The sequence below is a fragment of the Lepidochelys kempii genome, chromosome 11, assembly GCF_965140265.1.
Source record: "Lepidochelys kempii isolate rLepKem1 chromosome 11, rLepKem1.hap2, whole genome shotgun sequence".
Lineage (NCBI taxonomy): Eukaryota > Metazoa > Chordata > Testudines > Cheloniidae > Lepidochelys > Lepidochelys kempii.
The window spans coordinates 2352772-2377798 of record NC_133266.1 but is presented as its reverse complement, the minus strand read 5'-3'; the positions used below and the strand labels follow the sequence as shown (position 1 = coordinate 2377798).

General features: G+C 59.5%; 2 protein-coding genes across 3 annotated transcripts; both read left to right on the top strand.

Moving 5' to 3' along the window:
* Positions 1 to 258: 258 nt before the first annotated feature.
* On the top strand, positions 259 to 9791 carry AAMP (angio associated migratory cell protein). The gene is made up of 11 exons (XM_073304940.1): positions 259 to 441; positions 2960 to 3115; positions 3898 to 4017; positions 4372 to 4511; positions 5688 to 5832; positions 6168 to 6251; positions 6760 to 6875; positions 7518 to 7612; positions 8181 to 8271; positions 8820 to 8974; positions 9434 to 9791. Exons 1-11 carry the CDS (start codon positions 342 to 344, stop codon positions 9507 to 9509), a joined length of 1278 nt encoding a protein of 425 aa, XP_073161041.1. The 5' UTR covers positions 259 to 341; the 3' UTR covers positions 9510 to 9791.
* A 130-nt stretch (positions 9792 to 9921) lies between these two features.
* GPBAR1 (G protein-coupled bile acid receptor 1) lies at positions 9922 to 24573 on the top strand. Of its 2 annotated transcripts, none has more exons than XM_073304938.1 (2): positions 9922 to 18713; positions 19565 to 24573. In XM_073304938.1, exon 2 carries the CDS (start codon positions 19693 to 19695, stop codon positions 20725 to 20727), a length of 1035 nt encoding a protein of 344 aa, XP_073161039.1. In that variant the 5' UTR covers positions 9922 to 18713; positions 19565 to 19692; the 3' UTR covers positions 20728 to 24573. The 2 variants fall into 2 exon arrangements, 1 of the variants encoding a protein (XP_073161039.1); XR_012154180.1 differs by lacking the exon at positions 9922 to 18713 and having other exon boundaries at positions 18867 to 21353; positions 24251 to 24571.
* Positions 24574 to 25027: the final 454 nt, after the last annotated feature.

The window sequence follows — 25027 nt, the reverse complement described above, 5'->3', positions numbered from 1 at the left end:
GGCGGTGCGTGGGCGGGAGGGAAAGGGGGGACAGGAACTACAGCCCCCAGAATGCCCTGGGGCGCGACGACGACCACTCCCAGAATGCTCAGGGCGAGGCGGAGCCGGGACTCCCAGCGGCCCCCAGCCGCGGCCCGGGCCGACTACCACTCCCAGAATGCCCGGCGGGGGCCCGCCGACGGGCGGGGCTTACCGCGCCGGGAGCGGCGATTGGCTCGGGCGCCCCAGCCCCGCTCGGCGATTGGCGGAGCCGGGCACCGCCCCTCTCCCTGGGCCAGGCCTGGCGGCGCGCGGGCGGACGGGGCGCCCCGAGGCCGAGCGCAGCCCGCAGCCAGCCCGGCATGGAGCCCGGCCCCGGGGAGGGCGGCGCCGCGGGCGCGGTGCACTTCCACGGGGACGAGGAGATCATCGAGGTGGTGGAGCTGGGCCCGCCCGGCCCCGGTGAGCGGGGGATGGGCCGGGCCTGGGGGGCGGCGCCGCCCGAGGGGAGCCGGGAGCCGGGGGGGGGCGGCTCGGCAGGTGGGTCCCTGCCCCGGGGGAGCCGGGAGCCGGGGGGGGGGGGGCTCGGCAGGTGGGTCCCTGCCCCAGGGGAGTCGGGAGCCGGGGGGGCGGGGGGGGGCGGTGGCTCGGCAGGTGGGTCCCTGCCCCGGGGGAGCCGGGAGCCGGGGGGGGGCGGCGGTGGCTCGGCAGGTGGGTCCCTGCCCGAGGGGAGCCGGGAGCCGGGGGGGGGCGGCGGTGGCTCGGCAGGTGGGTCCCTGCCCCGGGGGAGCCGGGAGCCGGGGGGGGGCGGCGCCGCCCGAGGGGAGTCGGGAGCCGGGGGGCGGCTCGGCAGGTGGGTCCCTGCCCCAGGGCAGTCGGGAGCCGGGGGGCGGCGGCGGCTCGGCAGGTGGGTCCCTGCCCCGGGGGAGCCGGGAGCCGGGGGGGGGGGCGGCTCGGCAGGTGGGTCCCTGCCCCGGGGGAGCCGGGAGCCGGGGGGGGGGCGGCTCGGCAGGTGGGTCCCTGCCCCGGGGGAGCCGGGAGCCGGGGGGCGGCGGCTCGGCAGGTGGGTCCCTGCCCCGGGGGAGTCGGGAGCCGGGGGGGGGCGGCTCGGCAGGTGGGTCCCTGCCCCGGGGGAGCCGGGAGCCGGGGGGGGGCGGCTCGGCAGGTGGGTCCCTGCCCCGGGGGAGTCGGGAGCCGGGGGGGGGCGGCGGTGGCTCGGCAGGTGGGTCCCTGCCCCGGGGGAGCCGGGAGCCGGGGGGGGGGCGGCTCGGCAGGTGGGTCCCTGCCCCAGGGGAGCCGGGAGCCGGGGGGGGGGGTGGCGGCGGCTCGGCAGGTGGGTCCCTGCCCCGGGGGAGCCGGGAGCCGGGGGGGGGGCGGCTCGGCAGGTGGGTCCCTGCCCCAGGGGAGCCGGGGGGCGGCGGCGGCTCGGCAGGTGGGTCCCTGCCCCAGGGGAGCCGGGGGGGGGCGGTGGCTCGGCAGGTGGGTCCCTGCCCCAGGGGAGCCGGGGGCGGCGGTGGCTCGGCAGGTGGGTCCCTGCCCCAGGGGAGCCGGGAGCCGGGGTGGGGCGGCTCGGCAGGTGGGTCCCTGCCCCGGGGGAGCCGGGAGCCGGGGGGGGCGGCTCGGCAGGTGGGTCCCTGCCCCAGGGGAGTCGGGAGCCGGGGGGCGGCGGCGGCTCGGCAGGTGGGTCCCTGCCCCAGGGGAGCCGGGAGCCGGGGGGGGGGGGCGGCTCGGCAGGTGGGTCCCTGCCCCAGGGGGTCGGGAGCCGGGGGGGGGGCGGCTCGGCAGGTGGGTCCCTGCCCCAGGGGGTCGGGAGCCGGGGGGGGCGGCTCGGCAGGTGGGTCCCTGCCCCAGGGCAGTCGGGAGCCGGGGGGCGGCTCGGCAGGTGGGTCCCTGCCCCGGGGGAGCCGGGAGCCGGGGGGCGGCGGCGGCGGCTCGGCAGGTGGGTCCCTGCCCCAGGGGAGTCGGGAGCCGGGGGGGGGCGGCTCGGCAGGTGGGTCCCTGCCCCAGGGGAGTCGGGAGCCGGGGGGCGGCTCGGCAGGTGGGTCCCTGCCCGAGGGGAGTCGGGAGCCGGGGGGGGGGGCGGCTCGGCAGGTGGGTCCCTGCCCCAGGGGAGTCGGGAGCCGGGGGGGGGGGGCGGCTCGGCAGGTGGGTCCCTGCCCCAGGGGAGTCGGGAGCCGGGGGGTGGCGGCGGCTCGGCAGGTGGGTCCCTGCCCCAGGGGAGTTGGAAGCTGGGGGGGGAGTCTTGCTGTAGGATCTTGGGGGGGTGTGTGTTTGGACCCGCTTCTGGCCCGTCTGCATTGCGGCCCCTTCCCCTAGCTCTGCCACCCATGTGGATCCTGCCTGTCCGTCCCTGGAGCGGCTCTTTCTCCTGCCGCTGGAGGGTCCCACGGGAGCAGCTTGAAGCCTCTGTCCCTCGCCTGCGCTGCAGCAGGACACCCTGCACAATGGCCTGTGGAGAGCCCTCTCCCTAGGGTCCAGAGGGGAGATCGGCTCCAGGGGCCTGTTCTGTCCTGGGTCTCTTTGCTGAAGCTGCCAAACCGGGGCCAGCCGCGACGATGCTGGGTTTTGTGGCATGGATGTTTGTCCTGCATCGAGTGGACTGAAACCAGCACATGACATGCAGGCCACTGGCTTGCTGTGGGGAGCGGGGGGACTAGGGCCTAGAGAGCCCCGGTAGTTGCATTAACGAGGCCCGGTCCCCTGACTCCTCCTGGGCGTCCGATCTGTTCAGAGGACCTCAGTGAATGAGTGCGGCCTGGTACTGAAAACCCTGCTGTCCAACAGGGAGGCAGTGGAACTGGCTTGCAAGCGCACTGAGGGAGGCCTCTGCCCGGTGGAGCCGGACTCTGCCTACATCACCCCCCGCCTCCCAGGGAAATGTCTCATCTGGCCCTTTCTGCAAGCAATGTGCGTGAGCTGAGGGGGGCAGAATACCCCCCCCCACCTCCGGTGCTTACATTCCCCGGCTTTTCCCCTGCAGACGACCTGGCCAATGAGATGGAAGATGTGGATTTTGACGAGGAGGCCATCCAAGGGGCTGAGGAGCAGGCCTGGGAGACGGAGGAGGAAGACGAGGGGGTGGAGGATGGCATGGAGGCCCAGGATGACAGTGAGGTCACTTTCTCTGAGCACTCGGGTAAGCTGGGGGTAGGGGCGGGCACTGCTGTATTGACACCTCGTGTGTTGTCTCCTGTCCTGATGTTCACTGTAGCTTTCTCCAAACTCAGCTGCTCCAGCTACACGAGGGCTCAGGGGGATCTTGCCAGGTGGGTTGGCCCTGCCAGGGTGAGGGGTGATCTCTGCACCCCCTCGCTGAAAATGGGATAGGACTTGGTCAGTTGAGTTCCCTCCAAGAGCTGGCTTTGCCCCTGGCTTTCCTTAGTGGGGTTGTGCCGGCCCGTGTGTTCAGACAAGATGTTCCTGGGACTTTCCCCCTGGAGGGTCCGAGCCTTCAATTGCTCCCTAGTGACTAGCTGCTGGCCGATCATAGTAGCAGGAGCTTCTCCATCAAGGCTGGGGACCGGCTGACTTATAAGTGGGAGCTTGAAGAAGGGCGGGGCAATCCTGGACCAAGTTGCTGCCACTCTGCTCGCCAAAAGCCAAACCGACCAGTCAGCACCTGAGACAGCCACCATCTAGCCTGGTATCCCTTCTTCCTGGCCTGCTAGATCAGCCCCTCCCTTGCCTTGCGCCATGGCCGATGCTGGTGTAGCCATGGCACGTTTGTCTAACATTGTCTACGCCCCAAGCGACCAGCTCCTATCCTGGGTCTTGGGGGTTAATGGGCTTAAAATGATCCCGATCTGCAACCGAGCCTGTCTGGGGTTGAGCCCTAACGAAGCGGGAGTTGGGAAGTTGGCTGGCATTCCGTGTTCATTCGGTAGGTGATATTTATTGACACTGTTCTGTCCCGTGAAGCCTCCGTTTTCTGCGTGAGCCTCGATCCCACGACCAACACCCTGGCGGTGACAGGCGGGGAGGACGACAAGGCATTCGTGTGGCGGCTGAGTGATGGTGAACGCCTGTTTGAATGCTCAGGTGAGGTGCACTGAGTTGGACCATTCTCTGGCCTATGGCAGGTTCTGCTTCAATTCCTGGTGGTTGTGGTGTGCTCCCTTTTGGGGTGTTACTGTGCGGTGTTAAACAGCTGCCGTGTTTCACCCCAGAGAGAGCTGCATTGTCATGGTGGATGGAAAAGACAGAAAGCTGGGATCTTTAGGGATGATGAGCCATACAGGTAAATCTAATGGCCTGCAACTGCTGGAGCCTGGAGCCAACCTTCTGTTGTGGATAATCTTCAGTGCTTGGCTTGATGTTATCTGCCTTAATCACCGCAGCTAACCAAGGCTGGCTAAATCACTATCCCCTGCTTCCCCATTGCCGTCTCTTCAGGTCACAAGGACTCCGTCACCTGCGCAGGTTTCAGCCACGACTCCATGTTTGTGGCCACAGGGGACATGAGTGGACTGATCAAAGTGTGGCAGGTGGACATGAAGAAAGAGATCTGGTCGTTCGACGTGGGCGACTTGGAGGTGAGAGGGAATGAAAGGGGTGTCACTCATGGAATCTGGAGCCCAGACCCCACTCGAGGGGGCGAGGTTTCTTTTTTTAAGAGACCACCTAGAACCTCAGCCTGGATTGTCAGGAGCCACGGGCTGGTGCCTGGGAACTTTCTCCAGGAAGTGAAGCTGACAGGTCTAGTTCCTATCTCCTAGGCTGAAGAGATCTCCTGATTTCCACTGGAAAGGATGATGCAGCATGTGATGGTGGCTTCTTGGCCGGGGCGGGGGAGTGGGGTGTATGGGGCAGATCCTGGGAGCGTAGAATGGTCCGGGTGGTGCAGTGGCTGACGGGTTGGAAGCTTCAGGGAGTTTTGCTTCAGAAAGTTTTGTAGCATCTGTTGGCTGTCTCAGGAGCTGCATGATGGGGGATTTCTCTGTGTAGCTCCTGGTCCCTCTGCCTTTCCTCCCGTATGTGAACCTTCGATGAAAAGATCAGAGAACACGTCCTCCCTTGTTTGTTTCTTCTCCCTCTTCTTCATTGCACCAAGGGGAAGTCTGGGTGTTACCAACAGGAATCAAAGCATTGTGTGGACTTGTGAAGATGTGCTGAAATTAGGCAGATTTTACCAGGAAAATTCTGTAGCATAGACCAGGCCCAGTTCAGTGGGGAGAAGCGAACTGGATTTTGAAACCATTTCTAGTTACCTGGCATAACTGATGCTGGTGAGGACGGTTGTATCCTGAATGCCGCTTCTGATTTGATCATGTCCCTTTAGGTAGGGAGCTGGACGCTTTCAACTCGCTGTGTATTGTGTAGTTCCTCCAAAAAGCTGAAAGTGCGTGTACAACAGGGGAAACTGAGTCACGGAGGGGCAGTGACTTGTGTAAGGTCACCCAGTCAGAGAGAGCCTGGAGAGAAGTCCTGTGCTTTTCAAAGTTTGGCTTTGAACCGCTTGCGTCTATGGATGCTGGGGCAGCGTACCTGGGGGTGACTGCACACATCTCCCTGATCGTGTGCCCGCCAGCAGGGGAGGTGGTATGGAGCCAGCTCTAGAGGGAGCCAAGTGCCCAGCCTGGATTCCCTTCTGTGGGCCCCGCTTGTGGATCCTCTTGGGCTGAGCCAGGCCTGTAACGTCTGGCTCCCCCCAGGCCCGACTGTTCTCTGCTCTTCAGCATCCTCCCCCCTCTGTCTCCCTCTTTCCCCAGTGGATGGAGTGGCACCCTCAGGCCCACGTCCTGCTGGCGGGCACAGCTGATGGGAACTCCTGGATGTGGAAGATCCCCAGCGGCGAGTGCAAGACCTTCCAGGGGCCGAGCTGCCCGGCCACTTGCGGCAGGGTCCTTCCTGACGGTGAGAGGAGAGGGCGGGGAAGGGATTTGGGGAAGCTGGGCATGGAAACTAGGCCGTGGTGCAGCCCTGCCAGTCGTTACGGCATAGCCACTGACTCTCTGTGGGCACTCCCCCAACTAATCCGATTGGGAGCCATGTGTCTTCTCCGTCGGTCCCTCAGCCAGCAGGCAGGAGGCGCCCTGTCAGGGCAGGAGTCACCGAGCCCTGCAAGGATTTTTCCCCCAGGCCTCTGTCCCTTGGCATGCAGGGGGCAGCCTGGGAGGGGGAAGGATAGGGTGGGGACAGGGTCGGGGGAGAGGGTCTAACAAGCGGCTGTTATCCATCTCTCCGTCCAGGGAAGAGAGCGGTGGTTGGCTATGAGGATGGGACTGTGCGGATCTGGGACCTGAAGCAGGGAAGTTCCCTCCACGTTCTTAAAGGTATGGAAGGGTTCATTCCCCGTGTCCGTTGGTAGCTAGGAAGGGCAGGGTGCTGGCGTTGCACTGGATTTCCTCTGTTTTACAAGGGTCTGCACCAAAGGAACACGGGGCGGGGTAGGGGGGTGGCCGGGTCCACCAGCCCCTTTCCGTGGACTCTCGTTATGCCCGTCAGAGGGGCGTGGAGCTCTCTCCTCAGAGACTGGGGGAGTCCGTCCATACAGGGAGAGCGGTTCCGATGCACCAGAGTCTAGTCTGTGGCTGGTCTCTGCAGAACCTGGCGCGTTGGCTACCTCAGCTGAGGGGCATTGGCAGACCTGCATGCTGGCAGGAGGGGGCACGGCTCCTTGCAGCAGGGCGCGGGGAGGCCGTTGGTCAGGATTGAGGGGCATCAGCAGAACTGGCATGAACTGGTGGGGCAGCTGCTCTGGGTTGGGCTCTGAGGTCTCCCAGGCAGGACTGGAACACGGTCAAAGCGTCTGACCTCCCGTTGGCTGTGAACTTTCCTCAGGTCAGGACGGGCATCAGGGCCCCTTGACGTGCGTGACCAGCAATAAAGATGGCAGCCTGGTCATGACTGGGTCCGTGGATTGTCACGCCAAGCTGGTGAACTCAGCCACCGGCAAGGTGAGGCCCTCGCACTGCCCTGGGGCTGGGTGGCGGCACCCGGGGCCCTGAGCGGGCAAGCCTGGGAGGTTTGCTGCTCGAAGGCCGAAGCTAGGGAAGGGGCTGGGTTAACAACCTCCTTTGACTTCCCTGCCCCAATCGAGTCTCCTCTCCTGGCGGCCCTGCAGCTCTGGGAGAGTGAGCTGCTCTGGCCCAGCCTGGCCTCGCTCAGGCTTGTCGCTCATTGATCTCTGCGGCCGCCTGCTCCGGGGAGGACCTGCAGTGGTGTTGATCTGCCAGCAGAGAGGGCTCTAGGCCAAGGCACCGCACTGCCCTCGCTGTCCAGAGTTGGGTTACTGGAGTTCAGGGATGCCGGTGGCTGGAGGTGGCAGGGTGGGATCACTTGCCCTCCTGGCCCAGTTGGGTTCTTGTCTCTGGGTGCCGATGGGTACCCCCCTTGCTTATTGGGGAAGGGGAGTGGCCTGGTCTGTATTTGCAGGGCCCCCACTCTGGGGCAGGGGTGGTGTCTGCAGAGTAATGGGCTTGGCTGAGGCTGTAGCAGGCTCAGCAATCTCCAGGTGGGGGGAGAGACGGGACGCTGGATTGGCTCCCAGGCCCCCCTCCCCACTGGCTCTGATGGGGGAGTGTCTCCTCTCTGCCCAGGTGGTCTGTGTGTTTAAGATGGAAAGTGCAGCCTCAAAGTCCCCGGCGGGGGAGGCCGAATCCAACTCGGTCGAGTCCCTGGGCTTCTGCAATGTGTGAGTACGGGCTGGGTGGGCGAAAGGCTGACCCTCCCGGCTCATCCTTCCGGGGCTGGGCCTGGACGCTGGGGAAGGGCCATGGGCAGAGGCGACCCCAGAAGCTGCATCAAGAGAGGGAGGGAGGGTGGGTGTGTCTGGGGGGTGCTGATTTGGCATGGGGGTGGTCCCGGTGCTGCCATGTTGCTTGGCATTCACGTCCTGGGGAGGCCAGGATGCCGTTCTCCTCCCCTCTCTTTAGAGGACCCTAACCTGGGTTCCCCCTCCCCCACCCCATCATCCCTATTGGTAACAAATCCAAGGAGTCCCATTTATCTGTTTTGCCGGGGACTGACTGAACAAGCCTCGTTCCTCCACCCAGGCTGCTCGGCCAGCAAGGCATGGGGGGCGTTTCCTTCGAAATCCACCCCCCCTTTGCTCCTAAGAGGGGGTCTGGCAGGTAAACCAGTCCGTCCCTCCCTCCCTCCTTTCACTTCCTTCTGTCTCCCGCTGGCGAAGAGGTGCTGCTTGGGAGGTCGGCAGGCCACCATGCCCCGCCTCTCACGCTCTCCCTCTTTCCCCGGGGCAGGATGCCGCTGGCAGCCGTGGGCTACCTGGACGGGACCTTGGCCATTTACGACATCTCCACGCAAAGCCTGAGGCAGAGGTGTCAGCACGAGGTAAGGGACCGGGCACTAGTTGGCGCTCTGGGGGTGATGCCCTGAGCTGTGGCCCCTGGAGACCTCGGGCTGCCCCAGAGGGCTCTGGGATCACTCAGAACTGCTGGGGGGGCATGCTCTCCTCCCAGTTAGCAGGCCTGGGGCTGCCCCGTGGCCCAGGGCAGGGGCTGGCAGCTCCTAGCATGGCTCCTGGCTGATCCCCTATAAATCTTCATTCTCTCACGGCTGTCACTAACCTCTAGACACTGCTGCCATCTCTGTCCAGGGACCATCACTGAGCCCCCTTGGCTTGGGCCTAGCCTTGGGTTGGGTCCCAGCCCCCAGCCAGAAAAGCAGGGTTTGTGGGCTCTGACCAGTGATCCTAACGTCCCTGTAGCGTGTCAAGACAGCAGCCCTTGCCCGCCCCTAAGGCAGTGCCAGGCACCACATCCCTTGTGGGGTGGAGCTCCCACGTCTGCCGCCAGACTGGGCGAGCCAGCCCCTGTGCCCTTGTCCGGTGGGGTTGGAGTGCGGCCTGCCGGTGCCCTCGCTGACTTCCGTGCCCGCAGTCGGGGATCGTGCAGCTGCTGTGGGAGGACGGCGCGGCTGTGGTCTACACCTGCAGCCTGGATGGTGCCGTGCGCTTGTGGGATGCTCGCTCCGGGAAGTTGATCAGCGAGTATCGGGGCCATTCGGCTGAAATCCTGGACTTCGCCGTCAACAAGTGAGTGGCTGTGGCGGGCTCTGCCTGTGGTATGTCTGCCTTCGTGCTGCAGCGGGCACGGCCCCCACTCAGTCTGCCCGTTAGGCTGGCTGTGGACACGGGGCTGGCGTGTGCTGGGGGAGGGCGGGGATTGGCTCCTACATACGTTAAAGCCTGCGAGCTTTGCGCTCAGAAATCGTGAGCTGTCCTGCCCCAGCCGGCTCGAGAATGGTGGCGCCGGATGTGATCAGACTCGGGGTCTGTGTTGCATTAAGAAGGGTGCTTTGTTAGGCCGGGCTGAGAGCAGGTCTCTGCCTCTTGAGGGGCACTGGCGGAGCCGAGGGAAGCAAAGGCTAGACTGGACTAGCCTGTCTCTCTGTCCCCTTCTCTTTCCAGACCCAAGGAGTGTGGGCGGCGGCTGGGGGGCTCTGCCCTTTGTCCCCCGAGCCTCTCTAATCCGATCTCCCGTCTCTTTCCCAGGGACGCGTCCATAGTGGTGACAACGTCCGGGGATCACCAAGCCAAAGTGTTCTGCGTGCAGCGCCCGGATCGTTAGCGTCGGCGCCTGGAAGGGAGCGGAGCACTGTGGGAGCCGAGAGCAGTGCATTGTGGGATGGGGGGGGACTAAACCCACCAGCAAAGTGAGGCAGAGCAATCCACGGCTGGAACTCGAGGGGGGTGGGAGGTTGGCTTGTACTGCACAGGGGACCCCTGATCCTTTTCGCATAAAGTGATTCATAGCTATCGCTTGGCCATCTCCCCCCTTGTTTAGTTTTAGGGCTAATCCCAGGGTTTTCTATGAAATGTTTTAATTATATAAATTATTTCACGTACTGGATCCTGTCTGTTCCGACGTCTCCCACGTCGGCCAGGGCATCAGAGCAGCTCCTGCCTGTTGCACCAGATCCTTTTTTGGGATCTAGCCCCGGGGTGGGACGGGGGGGGGTGTTGGGTGCTGATACTGGCAGATCCTAGGGGGTTGCAGGGAGCGGGCAGCTGGGGTGAAATGAGAAACTGATCTGCCCGCCTCCTCCTTGCATGTGGATGCTCCTGGGAAGTGCTGATGAGATGCGGGAGTGAGGGGTTATGGGGGTGCCCCATGGGGAACTGATTCCCCTAAATTGTCTTCACTGTGGGACTCTTCTGCCTTCTCTCCCCTCCAAAGGCTCTGTGTCCCAGCAGTTCTCTCTGGGGCCCCATAGGGCTGCCTCTCTTGTGTGCCAACCGCTGACTCCCTGCCGTGTCTTCCTGACCGCTGCCATGCTGGACCCGGTTTGGGCCCGTCAGATGGTAGCATGTGTCAGGGCAGGCAGCCAGCTTCTCTGGGCAGGCTGTAATGCCAGGCTCTGCTCACCTGGGTGCAGATGAGGCTGCCCTGGGATCTCGGCCATGCTGCTGGCCATGCGCTGAAAGGCAGCCGATTGGGGATCTCCCTGCCTCATGGAGGAAGGGGGTTCCAGAGTCTCAGGTGCCCCCTCCGAGCGATCCCAGCCCCAGCGTTCAAATCTCAGGCCTGCTGCAGGGGAGCATCAGAATAAAGCCCCTAAGGTAGCAAAGAGAAACCTTTGTGGGCCTCCGGAGAGCTGCGCCAGCCCCCAAAGGGCTCCCCGAAACCCTCCTGCTGTATCTGGGTCCAAGGTGCGTCTCTGGGGTCCCGTGACCGCCTACCCTGCCCGCTGCACAATTGCTAACGTATTTATCCCCCTTCTCCCGTGAGACAGGGCAGGGCTGTCCCCACTGGACAGAGGGGAACTGATGCATGGCGATCAAGTCACATGGCCAGTGTCACCTGAGCAGAGGGGAATTGAATCCAGCTGTCTGGAGTTCCAGGCAGGCTCCTTGGCCGCTGGTCCGTTCTTCCTACTGTGTGGCCAGAGGGATGGCAGGGCCAGGTCCAAGGGGGCACAGATGGAGCTGGCTGAGGGTCACACCCAGCATGGCGGGGGGCGGGAGGGAGTTGTCTTTTGGCCACTGCTTCTCTCGGGGGCAGCAGGGACTCACGAACCCAAACCAAACACGGGGAGGGAGGATCCCTTGTCCCAGCCAGGGCTGGGGGTTGTGCCTGGAGGGTGGCTGATCTGCTGGGGAGAGGGGGAGATGATGGAGAAGGGGCCGCATGGCCCAGCCATTGTGGTGGCTTTTCCTCCCCACCCTGGAAGGGACATGATTCCCCCCCGTTGTCCCAGAAGGAGGGCAAGCATCGCCAATGTCCCTGCTAGCCCGCTCCATGCAGGAGTCAGAGAGGGCAGATGGTGCCTGTTCCCCTGGAGGCTGTATGGGGAGGGGTGGATAGCAGGCTCCTTGCGACCGTGGCCCAGCCCGAGAAGCTGGTTCTGGGGAATTGGGAGGGTCTTGGCATCAGGGCTTTACGCTCATGAGGGCTCTGTTCCCCCTCGCTTCCTGCAGCCCCTGGGCCCCTGATCTGGCCAGGCTCTTTGCAGTTTCCTTCTGTCCTATGTCTGCCGCCTCCCCTTCAGAGTCCTGCCAGTTGGGGCGGCCGAGACACCTAGATCCCTGGGTTCTGTTCCCAGCTCTGCCAATGACTTCTGGAGTGACTCACTCCCCCCCCACCCCCCCGTGGCTCAGTTTCCCCATATATAAAAGGGGGATAATACACAGGGCGGTGGGGCTTAACTAACTGCTGTCTAAAGCGCTTTGGGATCTCCTGAAGAGAGATGTTATCAAAACACAAGCTGATGCTGCCTTGTTGCCCCTGGCCCGTTGCATTTTCTTAATTTATCCTACATGCTTTTAACCTACCCTCTCTCCTTTATGCAGCTCCGGTCTCTGGAGGGGGGCCACGGTGCCAGGGGGTGGGGTGGACGAAGCCCGGTTCTGTTAATGCACTTATGCACATTTCCGTTGTACGCTGAGGCAAACTTATCTCAGCCCAGGCAGGAAGGAAGGAGTGTGGTGGGGAAGGGCAGGCTGTGCTCCAGGGCAGCTTGCAATCTCTGGATCCCCTGGCACAGCCGTGGACACCTGCAGAATGCAGCGGGATGCCCTCCTGGCTGGTCTCGTCCCGTTAAGACACCAGACTCCCCAAGGAAAGAGTCCTGGGGAAAGCCAGAGCTCAGCAGAGAACTTGGCAATGCTTCCCTGTGTGTGCATTTACTAGTGGAATCGTGCCCCCCCTTTTTTTCCCAGGCCTGCTGCCAGGGATTTGGAGATTGGGGGGGGGGGGGGGCTGCTCAGCCTGGGAGAAGGAGAAGAACCAGCCCAGCTAAAGATGGGAAAGACCTATTGGCTCCCCTGGCCCTGCCCCAGTAGGGGAGTGGCTGAAGACTGTCTGTTCCCATCACACTCCAGTGCCTTCTCTGCACTCATGCTGTGGCCAGCAGGGCTGCCCTTTCCACAGTGCGTGGGCTGCAGGAGGGAAAGGGCACAACCTGCCAAATGCCAGAGGAGGTGATTGCATTGGCAGCAGAGCAGTTACTCTCCTTGCGAGTCCGGGATCCCGTGTTGGTCTGCAGCGAGCATGGCCAGGTGTGAGTTTGCTTGTTTTTCTTCTAGCTAGAGTGATATGGGAGGAATGGAGCTGCTTTGGCCCATAAGGAAAGACCCTTGCTCTGGGTCTTTATTCAGGGCAGCTGTTACATGGGGTTGGCTGTTTATGGCAAGAAGAGATGACTTGTAGCTGAGATCAGGGCCCCGTTGTGCCCGGCGCTGCCGAGACGCAACAAGAGACAGCTCTGTAATTCACTAGATAATGCATTTTCAGTTTCAAGTCTCAGTGGTGAAGGTTTCTCTTTAGACGGATCCATGTTTGTATTTCTTGGGTGCGAGACTGGGACTTGGAAGCCCGAGGTCAGTTTCCTGCTCCGCTACAGCCTTCCTGGGTGGCCTTGGGCCAGTCTCTTAGTGTTTCTACACCTCAGCTGCAGAATGGGGAAAATGGCACTTCTGTTTCCTATGGCTGTTGGGAGGGTAAGTTCATTAAAGCAGTGGTCCTAAACCAGGGGTATGTGGACCCATGGGGGTACGCGGAGGGCTTCCGGGGGTACGTCCACTTACTAGGTAGTTGCCTAGTTTTACAACAGGCTACATAAAAAGCACTAGCGAAGTCAGGACAAACTAAAATGTCATACAGACAATGACTTGTTTACACTGCTCTATACACCGGACTCTGACATGTCAGTACAATGTTTATATTCCAATGGATTTATTTTATAATTATATGGTAAAAATGAGCAAGTCGGTAGTCTTTCAGTCATGGTGTGCCATGACACTTCTGTATTTTTATGTCTGATTTTGTAAGCAAGTAGTTTTTAAGTGAGGTGAAACTTAGGGGACGCAAGACAAATCAGCCTCCTGAAAGGGGACCAGTTGTCCGGAAAGGTTGAGAGTCACCGCAGGAAAGAGTGCGAGGGGGTCAGATACCACAGGAGTGGGGCCAGGAAACGACCTGTTTAGCGGAATGAACTAGATTTAAAACCGATAACGTTAAAACTTTTACTCCTCTGGAGAGCATCAGTTTCAGTCTGTTTAAAATGGTTTCAGCTAACCCCAGGGCTGCTGATTTGAGCAGTGAGGTGAAAACCCCACTCTCCTAAGCAGCTGTGCTTGACAAAGATTGGCTGGCACTTTTCAGAAGAGTTCTCCCACTGCTCTGGCCACATTCCCACCAGGAAGGAATTCACTTGCTGCTTCTCCCTCTTTTCCTGTTGAATTTAGATACTGAATGCTTTATCGCTTCCTGCCCAAACTGGCTTACAGCGTTGCTGGGTGCTGTGAAATAGCTGCTGCATTCCACCCCAGAGGTGCCTGGATCTCGGGGCTAGGTGAAGCAACCACCATACCAATAAAGGCTGTGAAGGATGTTGGATGACTGGTGGTATATAAGAATGGCCCTACTGGCTCCGACCAAAAGTCCGTCTAGCCCAGGATCCTGGCTTCCAACAGTGGCCAGGGCCAGGTGCCCCAGAGGGAGTGAACAGAACAGGGAATCATCCAGTGATCCATCCTCTGTCGCCCATTCCCAGCTTCGGGCAAACAGAGGCTAGGGACAGTAGGAGGGTGGTGAAGCACTGGAATGGGTTATCTAGGGAGGCGGTGGAATCTCCTCCCTTAGAGGTTTTTAAGGTCAGGCTTGACAAAGCCCTGGCTGGGATGATTTAGTTGGGGATTGGTCCTGCTTTGAGCAGGGGGTTGGACTAGATACCTCCTGAGGTCCCTTCCAACCCTGAGAGTCTATGATTCTGTTACACCATCCCTGCCCATCCTGGCTAATAGCCATAGTTGGATCTATCCTCCATGAATTTATCTAGTTCTTTTTTGAACCCTGTTATGGTCTTGGCCTTCACAACATCCTCTGGCAAGGAGTCAAGAGTGTGCCCTTGTTGCCAAGAAGAACAATGGCATTTGGAGGTATATAAGTAGGGGCATTGCCAGCAGATCGAGGGACGTGATCGTTCCCCTCTATTCGACATTGGTGAGGCCTCATCTGGAGTACTGTGTCCAGTTTTGGGCCCCACGCTACAAGAAGGATGTGGAAAAATTGGAAAACATCCAGCGGAGGGCAACAAAAATGATTGGGGGGCTGGAGCACATGACTTATGAGGAGAGGCTGAGGGAACTGGGGATGTTTAGTCTTCGGAAGAGAAGAATAAGGGAGGATTTGATAGCTGCTTTCAACTACCTGAAAGGGGGTTCCAAAGAGGATGGCTCTAGACTGTTCTCAGTGGTGGCAGATGACAGAACGAGGAGCAATGGTCTCAAGTTGCAGTGGGGGAGGTTTAGGTTGGATATTAGGAAAAACTTTTTCACTAGGAGGGAGGTGAAACACTGGAATGGGTTACCTAGGGAGATGGTGGAATCTCCTTCCTTAGAAGTTTTCAAGGTCAGGCTTGACAAAGCCCTGGCTCGGATGATTTAGTTGGGGTTGGTCCTGCTTTGAGCAGGGGGTTGGACTAGATACCTTCTGAGGTCCCTTCCAACCCTGATATTTTCTGATTCCACAGACTGACTGTGCGTTGTGTGGAGAAATACTTCCTTTTATTTGTTTTAAACCTGCTGCCTATCTGGTGACCTCTAGTTCTTGTGTTAAGGAAGTGTTGTTAACTACTTCTCAAATCTACTTTCTCTGCACCAGTCCTACTTTTATAGACCTCAATCATATCCCCCCTTAGTCATCTCTTTTCCAAGCTGAAAAGTCCCAGTCTTATTAATCTCTCCTCATATGGAAGCTGTTCCATACCCTTAATAATTTTTGTTGCCCTTTTCTGAACCTTTTCCAATTCCAATATATTTTTTTTTTTGAGATGGGGCGACCACATTTGTACACAGTACTCAAGATGTGGGCGTACCATGGATTTATATAGAGGCAACATGATATTTTCTGTCCCTTTCTTAATGATTTCCAGCATTCTGTTCCCTTTTTTGACTGTCGCTGTACATTGACTGGATGTTTTCTGAGACAATAAAACGTGTGTTTTATTATACTCTGGGCCTTACCTCCACTTCCCACCATGAGGTTCTTCTGTACAACCAAAATTACTGTCCCTCAAGGTCCCATTTGGAGGGTTCGTGGGTGTAAAAAGAACTGTAAGAATTTTCTGGTGATTGGTAGAAAGGGGCCCTAGAACAGTGGCTTTCAACCTTAAAATTTTTGGAATAGAGATGCCAGACCCCTTTGGAAATCTTAGACATAGTCTGCAGCCCCCCCCCCCCCCCAAGGCGTCCCTGGACCACAGCTTGAAAACCACTGCCCTAGAAGAAGCAGCTCCCAGAACATCCAAAATATTTCTTTTGGGGGAGAGAGGAGATGGTTCCCTGTCACTGCCTCTGAGCCAAGATTCTGCCATCTGGAAGGTCCTACTCCTGCTCTCAGGTTTCTGTGGGTCAAGCTCATAGGGGCTAGGAAGGGGATATAAAAACATTTCACCTCTACAGCACAGGTTGGAAGCAGGCCCTGAGTTAGGAGTTGCATGCTACAAGAAGAGAGACACTCTGACCCTTTCATCATCGCTGGTTTAAATCGTAACCCCGGGGTGCTAACAGAACTGGTTACTCCCTGCTGCCTGGATCATATGAAACGAGTTAGCAGGTCTCAGCCCAGTTTGTAGTAACCAATTTGTTCATGTACTAAAACCTATCAGTGCCTTGTCACATGCCGCCCTTACCTCCTGCACATTTGATTTTCAAGCACTTTCCACCCAAGTGGGCCACTGGCATTAACTCCATTTTGCAGATGGGGAAACTGAGGCACAATGACTTGGGAGGGTCACTGGCAGAACTTGGAATAAAACTCAGCTCTCCCATCCAGAGCCAAGCAGGGATGCAAGATCTCCTGAGTTCCGGTTCCATGCTTTAGCCTGGCTGAGCAGAAGCCATTGCCCTGCTGGCCACGCATTTCCCCTGAGATGAATCCTCTTCAAAACAGAAAACAACATTTTAATGAAATAAAAGCTGATCAGCTTGTTCCGCTGTGTCCTGCTCTGAGCTGGGGCGGTCTGGCTTGATCAAAGGCTCCTGCCGGTCATTATCTAGCTGTAATGATGTAATTGGCTCCCGGCGTGGGCAATCTGCTGACTCCCTAACAAGCCTGCTCCTTCCCAGGGGCTCTTTATGGGTCCATTAAAGGCGCATCCCCGTGGCTGTTATTGCTCCGGCAACCGCCTGCCACTCTTGCCCCGAAGGCAAAGCATGTTTCCCCGGCGGAAAGCGTTTTATGATTCTCTGGCTCTTTGTAAATGAGCCGGGTGGCAGCTGCCGGTGGGTTAACTCAATGGGCTGTGAATGGAACTCGGGCCTTGATGCCTCCGTTGCTGGGTGCTCGAAGTGTCCTCCGTCTGGGGCTTCCCATCAGTTTAACTGCGCTGGTCCCCAGGCAGTCCCCCTACCTTTCCCAGCAGGGCGGGTGCGGGAAGGGGCATTGCCTTGGGCAGGGATTGGTCCCCATTCTGGCAGTCTCAGCAAGGAGTCCCTGCGCTCCGGTGGATCTCCTGGGGGAAGCAAAATGGGAACTATAATGACGAAACAATACAGAAATGAGGATTTCACAACTACGTCTATAAAGACATAAGGGTTTCCCAGCTGTGTCTATTGATAAGTGAGTTCTTACTGAACAGAAAACTATCAAACTAAACTTCCTTTTACATCCTCTAGGCTCTTCCTGTTCTCTGGAGGTGATAGATCAGATCACCTTTCGAACAGCCCCAGGTTGCCTTATTTCAATGTGACTAGTTTGGAATGGGAGGAGGTGACCGGTCGCTTCCCAGCTAATGGCTGCCCCCGCTGCTTAGCCAAAGATCTCAGCCTAAGAACAGGGCCTCAGCCTGTCACAGGGAGAAAAGGCCTTATACAGTCAGACAGTGATTTTGAGTCTCTCTTTTGTACTTCTAGAACTAGCTAAGTGATAAGAATACATCTAAATTCTTAGAGTATAGGCCTTTACAGACAGGCCTGAATATCTATATCCTAACACTGTTAACCTCTGCCCTGCTGCACATCATGACCCTGCAGATAGCACCTTTTGCCCCCACATCGGAAAGCCTCTTGCCCAGATTATTACAGGTGGGGAAACTGAGGCATGGCAAGCCAGTCCCTAGTCCAAGGTGACCTACCAATTGTCTCCTCCTCACCCCAGACATTCTGTGCAAGTGAGGGTAGCGACCTGGAACATCAACACACTCAGATTCTCATCGCTTCTACCAACCTGAAGCGTAACTACAGCGAGGCCCAAGGAGCAATCGATCTGAAGAGGACTGAATTGCAATAAAGCACTAGCCAGAGACGTGGGAAGTAGGGGTGCAGGGGGTGCTTCAGCACCCCCAGGGGTCCCACTCCCCAGCTGCTAGCTCTGTGCATAAAACTTGGGGGTGATTCCTGTGCCTATGCCCTGCTCCCGGCCCTCCACCCGCACTCTGCTCCCCAACCCCTCACCTCACCTGGGGCTCCGGTCCCAGCTGCTGGCCTAGGGCCCCGCACCTGCCCCAACTCCGCTCCCGGGCCTCTGCTCCTGGGGCCCTGGCTGCTGGCCCTGTGCCCAGGGCCCCATGCCCGGCCCCCTGCTCAGTGGGGGCCCTGTTCCCAGGGCTCCACGCCTGGGGCTCCGCTCTTGGCCCCGCACGTGGGGTCCCGGTTGCCGGCCCCCGCCTGGGACTCCGCTCCTGGCCCCACATCCACCCCCAGCTGTGGTCTCAGCTCCCTTACCCCTTTCTGGGTGCCCCCCTCCTGGAGACACAGCCCTGCGCCCCACCTCTGGGCGGGGGGGGGGGTAACGGGGCTGGCTTTCAGTACCCCCACTACTAAAAATGTCCCAGAGCCACTGGCACTAGCAGACAACACATATGGAAGGGGAGGCGTTAGATCGTAGCACTGTGTTTTGAGACGATCGTTCACGAGAACAGGAGCTCTGGTGGCTTTATTAGCCAGCCAAATACCTAATCCCTAATCCCAAGCCATTTTTAACGTGTTGCTTTTCATAACACAGCAGAGAGAGACTTTCACAATCTAACCATGCTGGTCGGTTAGGTAGAGATCTGCTGCCAAGAGTGACCTCCCTGCGGTGCAGACACATGATTTCAACAGAGATTTAGAACAAAGAGTCCTTCCTCCTGCCTGTTTGACTTTGTGGTTCTGAAGAGTTGGACGTTCGCAACGATCAATTTATTTATTGACCAATAGCTGAATATGGGCAGGAATTAAATCAAATCTCTCTTGGGCCGCAGTCATGGAACTGTGACTGAATCTCTTGCGATGATATTATGGATTATTCGTTTTTGTTTGCTGTGTCGGAATTGCCCGGCTCTGTGGACAGGTGATTTTTGTAGACGTTGCTCTTTAAATAAATAAAAAAACCCAAGAATTACATCTCTAGCTATTTAGAGCTATCGACAGCTCGTTATTCGTTTTCTCACATACGCAGCCTTTTTGATCGGCAATTAATTTAAATCGGGGGGGGGGGGGTTAAAGGCCTTTTTTGTATATGTTGCTGCTTTGTCTTCTCTTTGAAGGGGGCACCCTGTGCAGTAGCTTAGACTCTTGCTCAAAGTGTCAAGGGATCTTTCACAGCCATGAGCGAGCATATCAGTCACTTGGTTTTAGGCCTGAGTTTAAAAAAAACACTTGGCACAACGCCTCCGGCTGGGTGGGCCACCCAACTCCCTCCAGCGCAGCGCCCCCCCGGCTGGGTCGGCCACCCCGCTCCCTCCAGCGCAGGCCCCCCCCCCCCCGCTGGGTGGGCCACCCCGCTCCCTCCAGTGCAGCCCCCTAGCCCTATCCTGTGATGTGGGGCTCAGCACTGACTCTGAAGAGCGAATGCCCCCGCTGAGCACCCTCCAGACTCCCCCCCACCCAGCATCCTGGGTTGTCCTTGGGGGCTCTGGCCAAATTTTGATCGGGCCTGACCTTTGTAAGTTCCTTGGAGGCAGCGAGGTGATGGTCTCCTGTTTGTGTATCCGGGGGGGCGGTCTCCAAAGGACAGGGAGGCTGGGGAGATCTTACGCCATCTGGGCCCGATGTCATCATCGCTGCAGGCTCGTGCTGCTTAGACAGGAAATGGTCTTGCTTATTCATGAGCCGGTTAGATTCTCGAGCAGTCTAGGGCGTGTCACTGTCCCAGCGGTCTAGGCAGAGAATAACGCTGCAATATGGTCTCTTTCCCGGCAGGAGGCTGTGGCCTGTCCCGGGGGAGAGAGGAGGATGAGCCCCGCGCCCCCGTCTGCAGTGTCGCCCGGCTCGTGTCACTCTGCACTGGCTGACCCCGTTCCGACCTGCCGCCAGCGCTGAGCGAGAGGATGGAGAACTCCTCCGGGCACGCCGGGGCGCAGGGGAGCTCCCCGATGCGCTTCATCTTCTGGCTCTCGGGCCCACTCTCGCTCTTCATCATCCTGGCCAACCTCTTCATCATCCTCGGGATCCTCTGCAACCGGAAGCTGCACGGCCCCGCCAGCTGGTTCTTTCTCAGCCTGCTGTCGGCTGATCTCCTGGCCGGGGCGGCCCTGCCCTTCATCCCTCGGATGCAGTTCGAGGATAGCCGGGGATACCACATCTGCTTCTTCGTCCACGTGGCCCCCAACTTCCTCTTCCTCGCCTTGCTGGCCAACCTGCTGGTGGTGCACTACGAGAAGTACTTATGCATCAGCTACCCGCTGCACTTCCATTGCTTTTGGGTGCACCGCTGGGTGCCCCTCTGCCTGCTGCTGACCTGGGTGCTGCCTCTACTCTTTGCCTGCCTGCCAGTGCTGGGGTGGAACCACTGGGGACCCAGCTCCAACTGCTCCTACCACCAGGTCTTCCCCACTGCCTACCTCTACCTGGAGATCTACGGCTTCCTCATCCCCTCCATCCTGGCCATGGCCTTCATGTCCATCCAGGTGCTGCGGGCGGCCAGGCACCAGCTGCAGGAGATCAAGAAGGTGCTGCGCTCCGTGAACCAAGGCCAGGGCCCCTCGGAGCTGGAGCAGCAGCTGGAGCTGAGGCATGCCAAGTGCATCGCCAGCCTCTCCCTGATCTTCCTGGTGTGCTGGGTGCCCTACGTGGCCGGCCTGCACGTCTCGGTGCTGGCCATCCAGAACCGCAGCTTCATCGACAAGTACACCCTCCTCATCCTCACCTGCGTGGGGAGCAGCAGCGCCGCCGTGGTACCCATCACTCTGGGCTTCTGCAACCGCCAGTACACCCAGTTCTGGAGGGAGGTGGTGGCCAAGGGCTGCGCTGGCTGCAGGGCGCGGTGCTGCGAGCGAGGGGAGGCCGGGCGCCAGCAGGGTGGGACGTCACAGAGCGGGGCCTCTTGCCTTCAGGCAGAAGGTGGGGCTCCAGCTCCCAGCTGATGCCCTGGCCCCTGTGATGGAGACACCAAACCTGCGATCGTGGCCTCTTGCCACAACAAGGCAAGTCTGGGACTTGCTGGGGATGCAGCAGCTAAAGGGTCAGCGTGGACCTTTCAGAGGGATCCAATGATTTACTGGGCCATTATATTTTAATGACCGAGGCAGGCAGGTAACCTCATCCTCCCCCGCCCACACACGGATGCTGGGCTGGTCATTGCTGTTTTCTGCACTTTGGTTGGCCTAAAGAATAAGCTTGGGTCTCATGCCCCGGCCAGTCAGATTTTGGTACATTAGTTTTTCAAAGCATCTCGTCGATTCCGAGAATGATCTCGGCTTCTGAGTGGCTGGTTCCTCGCTAAACGATCCTCCCTCCTGCAACCTCACTGGCTGGGGTGGCTTCCATCTGGTGTGCTTCCATCCCACGACGATACTCATCAATTATATTTGTTCTCTGGGGGTAAGACCTGAGTTTCTGGGCTGATGTGGGCTCCGATCCTGCCAGGGTCTAGCAGGTGCCCTGACCTCTCCGGATCGGACCCACCTGAATTCTCAGCTCCTTTGTTGACGTTAACCCCGCAGTGAATATGTGAGTCGCTGCGCCCCGTCGGGACAGGCTACAGGGCGAGGTTTGTATTAACGCTCGGAGTTAGGCCAGTGGGGCTTGGAATTCCTGGGGCCCCAGTACCCTCCCTGGCACAACTCCCTGCCCCCCAAGTGCAATTAGACGATAGCACCCCTGAAACAGTGGGGTTACTGCTGCTTGGGTCCCAAATGGGACTAGGGCCCGGCACCCCCGTGGGCTCAGAGACAGGAGCTTCAAGGGCTTATATCACTTCAAGGCAGAGCTCTGTTAGCAGTCACTTTTCCTTCCTGTCCCCTGCTAGGCCGAGCTGCTGCTGGGTCTCCATGTGGGTAAAAACCGCAGCCCCCAGGCAGCGAGCCGTGTTGGCGGAGACCAAAAGTGACTGGCTGGAGAGGTTCATTGGTGGGGAGAGGAGCCTATGGGATTCAGGCACCTTCGCCCCCTGTACGGCAGTGCCCAGGGCCGTCTCAGGTCTGGGTGCCCTTCAGCCTGGCTCTGAGAGCGCCAAGCCACTCCACGCACGGTCCACGCCCCGCTCCTCGGACCGCCTCTCCCGCTGAGAGGCACAAGCGTCAGGCCACGGAGCAGGGAAGGGGTATCCCGCGCGGCGGGGTCCCTGCGCCTGGGATGTTCGGTTCCGGGCACACTAAGCCGCCCAACCCGGGTCCTGGACTCAGCCCAGTGCCTTCGCCCAGGCCCTGGCACCATCTCTGCCGCAGCCCCTGGTGTTGAAAGGAGATTCCCCATTTTAACCTCGGCCCTGGCTCGTAAAGCCCAGTCTGCCACCAGACCTCCGAGCCTCCCGCCTCGGGCTAATGCATTTGCTGCTGGGCCCTGTTCATCCAGGGCCTGCGGCCCGGTTCCTCATACGGCTTGTGCGTCACTGGTTGGCAGCGGTGGGAGCCCCACTGAACGGGGGAGGGAGTCGGCTGAGCCCGGGATCCTGGCTCTCCTGGAAGGGAGAGTCAGGTTCCCGCCTCCTTGGCCGCTGGGTCCCTCTCTGCAGCGCGCTCCCACCCACGGTTTATCCCACAGCCCAGCTGCTTCCCAGGGCCTTCTGCTTTGCGACTGTTTATTTTTATCCGTGAGCCTTTTTCCAGGCCTCATGGGGAATTTCCATCCCGGCTGGGCCTGCCCCACCAGCCGGCTCCTGGGCCTTGTCCCTGGGCTCCCTCCCTGTTTAGCGGGCGATTCCTGGGGATGGCAGTGTGGGGGGCGAGCCAGGGCTGAGGGCCGGAAGGACCTGCTCTGTCCTGCTGTGTCCCACCACCCTCCGGGCCCGGATCCAGCCCTGGCCAGGAGCTGGGGGAAGGACCTTGAGGGGGCTGGGACACGCCACGGGGAGACCAGCCCGTCCCCTTTTATGGCCAGGGGCAGTTAGTGCTGAGGGAAGGGAACCAGAGCGAGGACCAGGGCAGGGGCATCCAGGAACAGGTCTCTCCAAACGGCTCCACCAACATCCCCCAATCCTGATCCCCAGCCTCCCCCCGCAGATATTCCACTCCGGGCCCCCACCCCACTCTGCGGCCGCCCCATGGTGCCCCCACCACCCAGGCCAGGCTGGCGTGGGATGGAGACCAGCCAGGGAAGGCCCCTCTAGATGCCGGGGCGGAGCGAGACCGGCCCTGACGGATCCATCCCAGGCAGGTCTCTGGGGACCTGCTCCATAGCAGCCGCTGGTTTGATCGCCGAGTCTCAGCGCGTCATTAGAAACCAGCACATTGCACAAGAGGCGGGGGGAGGGTTCCCCTGTGGAGCCCCCCCGAAGCTGGCCAGGGCGAAGACTGTCTGAGACAGGCTGCCCCCTTCTGTGCGTGTGCGAGGGATGGACAGGGGATGCTCCTTTATACGTTTCCTGGGGGTTCTGTTGCCTGCCTGCATGCCCCCCTGCCTGTGACCAGGTGCCAGCCTGCAGCACCCCTATTCTCCCCCGATGGTGGGGTCCCCTTTCCCCCACGGGGCCCCGATGCCCATAGTGCTCTCATTTCCTTCCAGCTCCTGGTGCCCTGAATCTTCCCTGGGTCCTGGTCCCTGCAATACCCCCATTCCATGCTGGGGCTCATATCTCGCCCCCCTGGGCCTTGTACCTGTGGTATCCCTTCCCCTATCTATGCCATCTCGGGGCCGTGTCCTGTTTTCCATATCACCCACCTCTTAGCTAAGCAAATCGGCCAGTCCAGGGATTTGCATAGGGAGCTGGCTCCGTTGGAGAGACACGCCGTCGCACCAGCAACGGGCCTCGCCCCCGGGCCTTGTCCCTGTCAGCGGCTTCACCCGGCTGCAGTGGCTCTGGGCCTGGGGCTGCTGCCGCACCCTCTGGCTTGAAGCAGTAATAAAAGACACCATCATCGTCACCGCCCCAGCCCGGGTGGGTCTGTTTGCATGACGCCTGTTCGCATGCGCCCCCTCGGGATTTGCATAGCCCTGGGTGCGCCTTTCCTGGCTCGCCCGCAGCCCGCGAACTCTGCTGCTGGCCTTCACTCCCCTCCCTGTTAGCAGGGAGTTGAACCAGAGCAGGAGAACCAGTTTGAACCAGTGTTTCTACTTGAACCAGAACCCAACCAGACCCAGAATTTTGTCCTGCCGGCCGCACGCCCCAGAAAGGTGGGTTACCGGCTAACAGAAAGGACCAGCATTTTTTGAGCTCACTTTTCAAAATGCGGCTGGGATCGTACGCTCGTTAGTAAACGAGCCAACGCAAGAGGCCTGTGAGTGCGGCCAGAAAGGCCTGGCCCAGGCTGATGAGCATGGGCTGAGATGAGAAGGAGGCCCACCCCCAAGAGCAGGGAGGGAGAGGGATGCAGCCGGGGGCCCAGAGCTAGCGGCCCACTTTCTGAGACTCCACCCTGGGGGAAGAAGAGGTGGGATTGTCCCTTAGCAATAACTCTTCAAACGCAGGGGAAAAGTAACGGTTCGCAAATCCTTCTTCTCCTCCAACAGGTCTCCTTCTGCCCATCCCCAACCCCTGGGGCAGCGTCTCACGCCCATGCCCCAAACTGCAGTGTCTCTTCACCACTGGGGTCCAATACGCCAGTGCAGGTATCAGAAGCTGGTACTTGATTTCGCTCAAAGTGTTCATAAAAAATCGACTGTTTGTTCGACAGGCCAAAAAAACCCTAGGAAAACTCATGTGAAATTAAAATTAACAAATAAATTAGTGGTCAAACAATCAGAAGAGTTTCCGTTTTACGTTTCAACTCTCTTTTTGGAGTTTGCGTCCACTAAGATTGAGATCTGAGCTGAGCCGTTATTGTCTTTTGGTGGCTTGAACTGGAACCGGACCCGAACACTCTGAATGCAACTGAAACCTGGGCCTGAACTGAGCTAAAATAAATAGCGAGGGCACCAGGGCGAGCGTGAAGGAGACTGCACCCAGAAGGGAGCAACCAGTGCTGCTGGAGATGGGCAAGACACTAGATCCCCCCCGGGTGACTGTCCTGGACCTATAGGGAATAGGAGCAACTCTCATGGGGCAGCCCTGGCCCAGGGAGGGGCAGCTATGGGGAAGGTGGACCGCGGTTTCAATGGCATTACACTGGATCTTCTGCATTGACAGCGAGAGCAGAATGTGGCCAGACACCTTCACCGTTTGCCCTTGGTTACATCTGTACACTGGCTGTTTCCTCCGGCCCAGGAGCCCACAGTACAGAACCAGGGCAAATCAAACGGGACCCGAACACACCCAAACCTCGGAACCAAAGTCCAGGAGCCAAACAA

What these genes read in the sequence shown, in the direction of transcription:
- AAMP (XM_073304940.1), top strand. Translation starts at nt 342, where the DNA reads ATGGAGCCCGGCCCCGGGGAGGGCGGCGCCGCGGGCGCGGTGCACTTC. An exon ending in TCCCTGGGCTTCTGCAATGT is followed by an intron (nt 7,613 to 8,180) that starts GTGAGTACGGGC and finishes TCCCCGGGGCAG; the next exon opens with GATGCCGCTGGCAGCCGTGG. An exon ending in GGCAGAGGTGTCAGCACGAG is followed by an intron (nt 8,272 to 8,819) that starts GTAAGGGACCGG and finishes CCGTGCCCGCAG; the next exon opens with TCGGGGATCGTGCAGCTGCT.
- GPBAR1 (XM_073304938.1), top strand. Translation starts at nt 19,693, where the DNA reads ATGGAGAACTCCTCCGGGCACGCCGGGGCGCAGGGGAGCTCCCCGATG.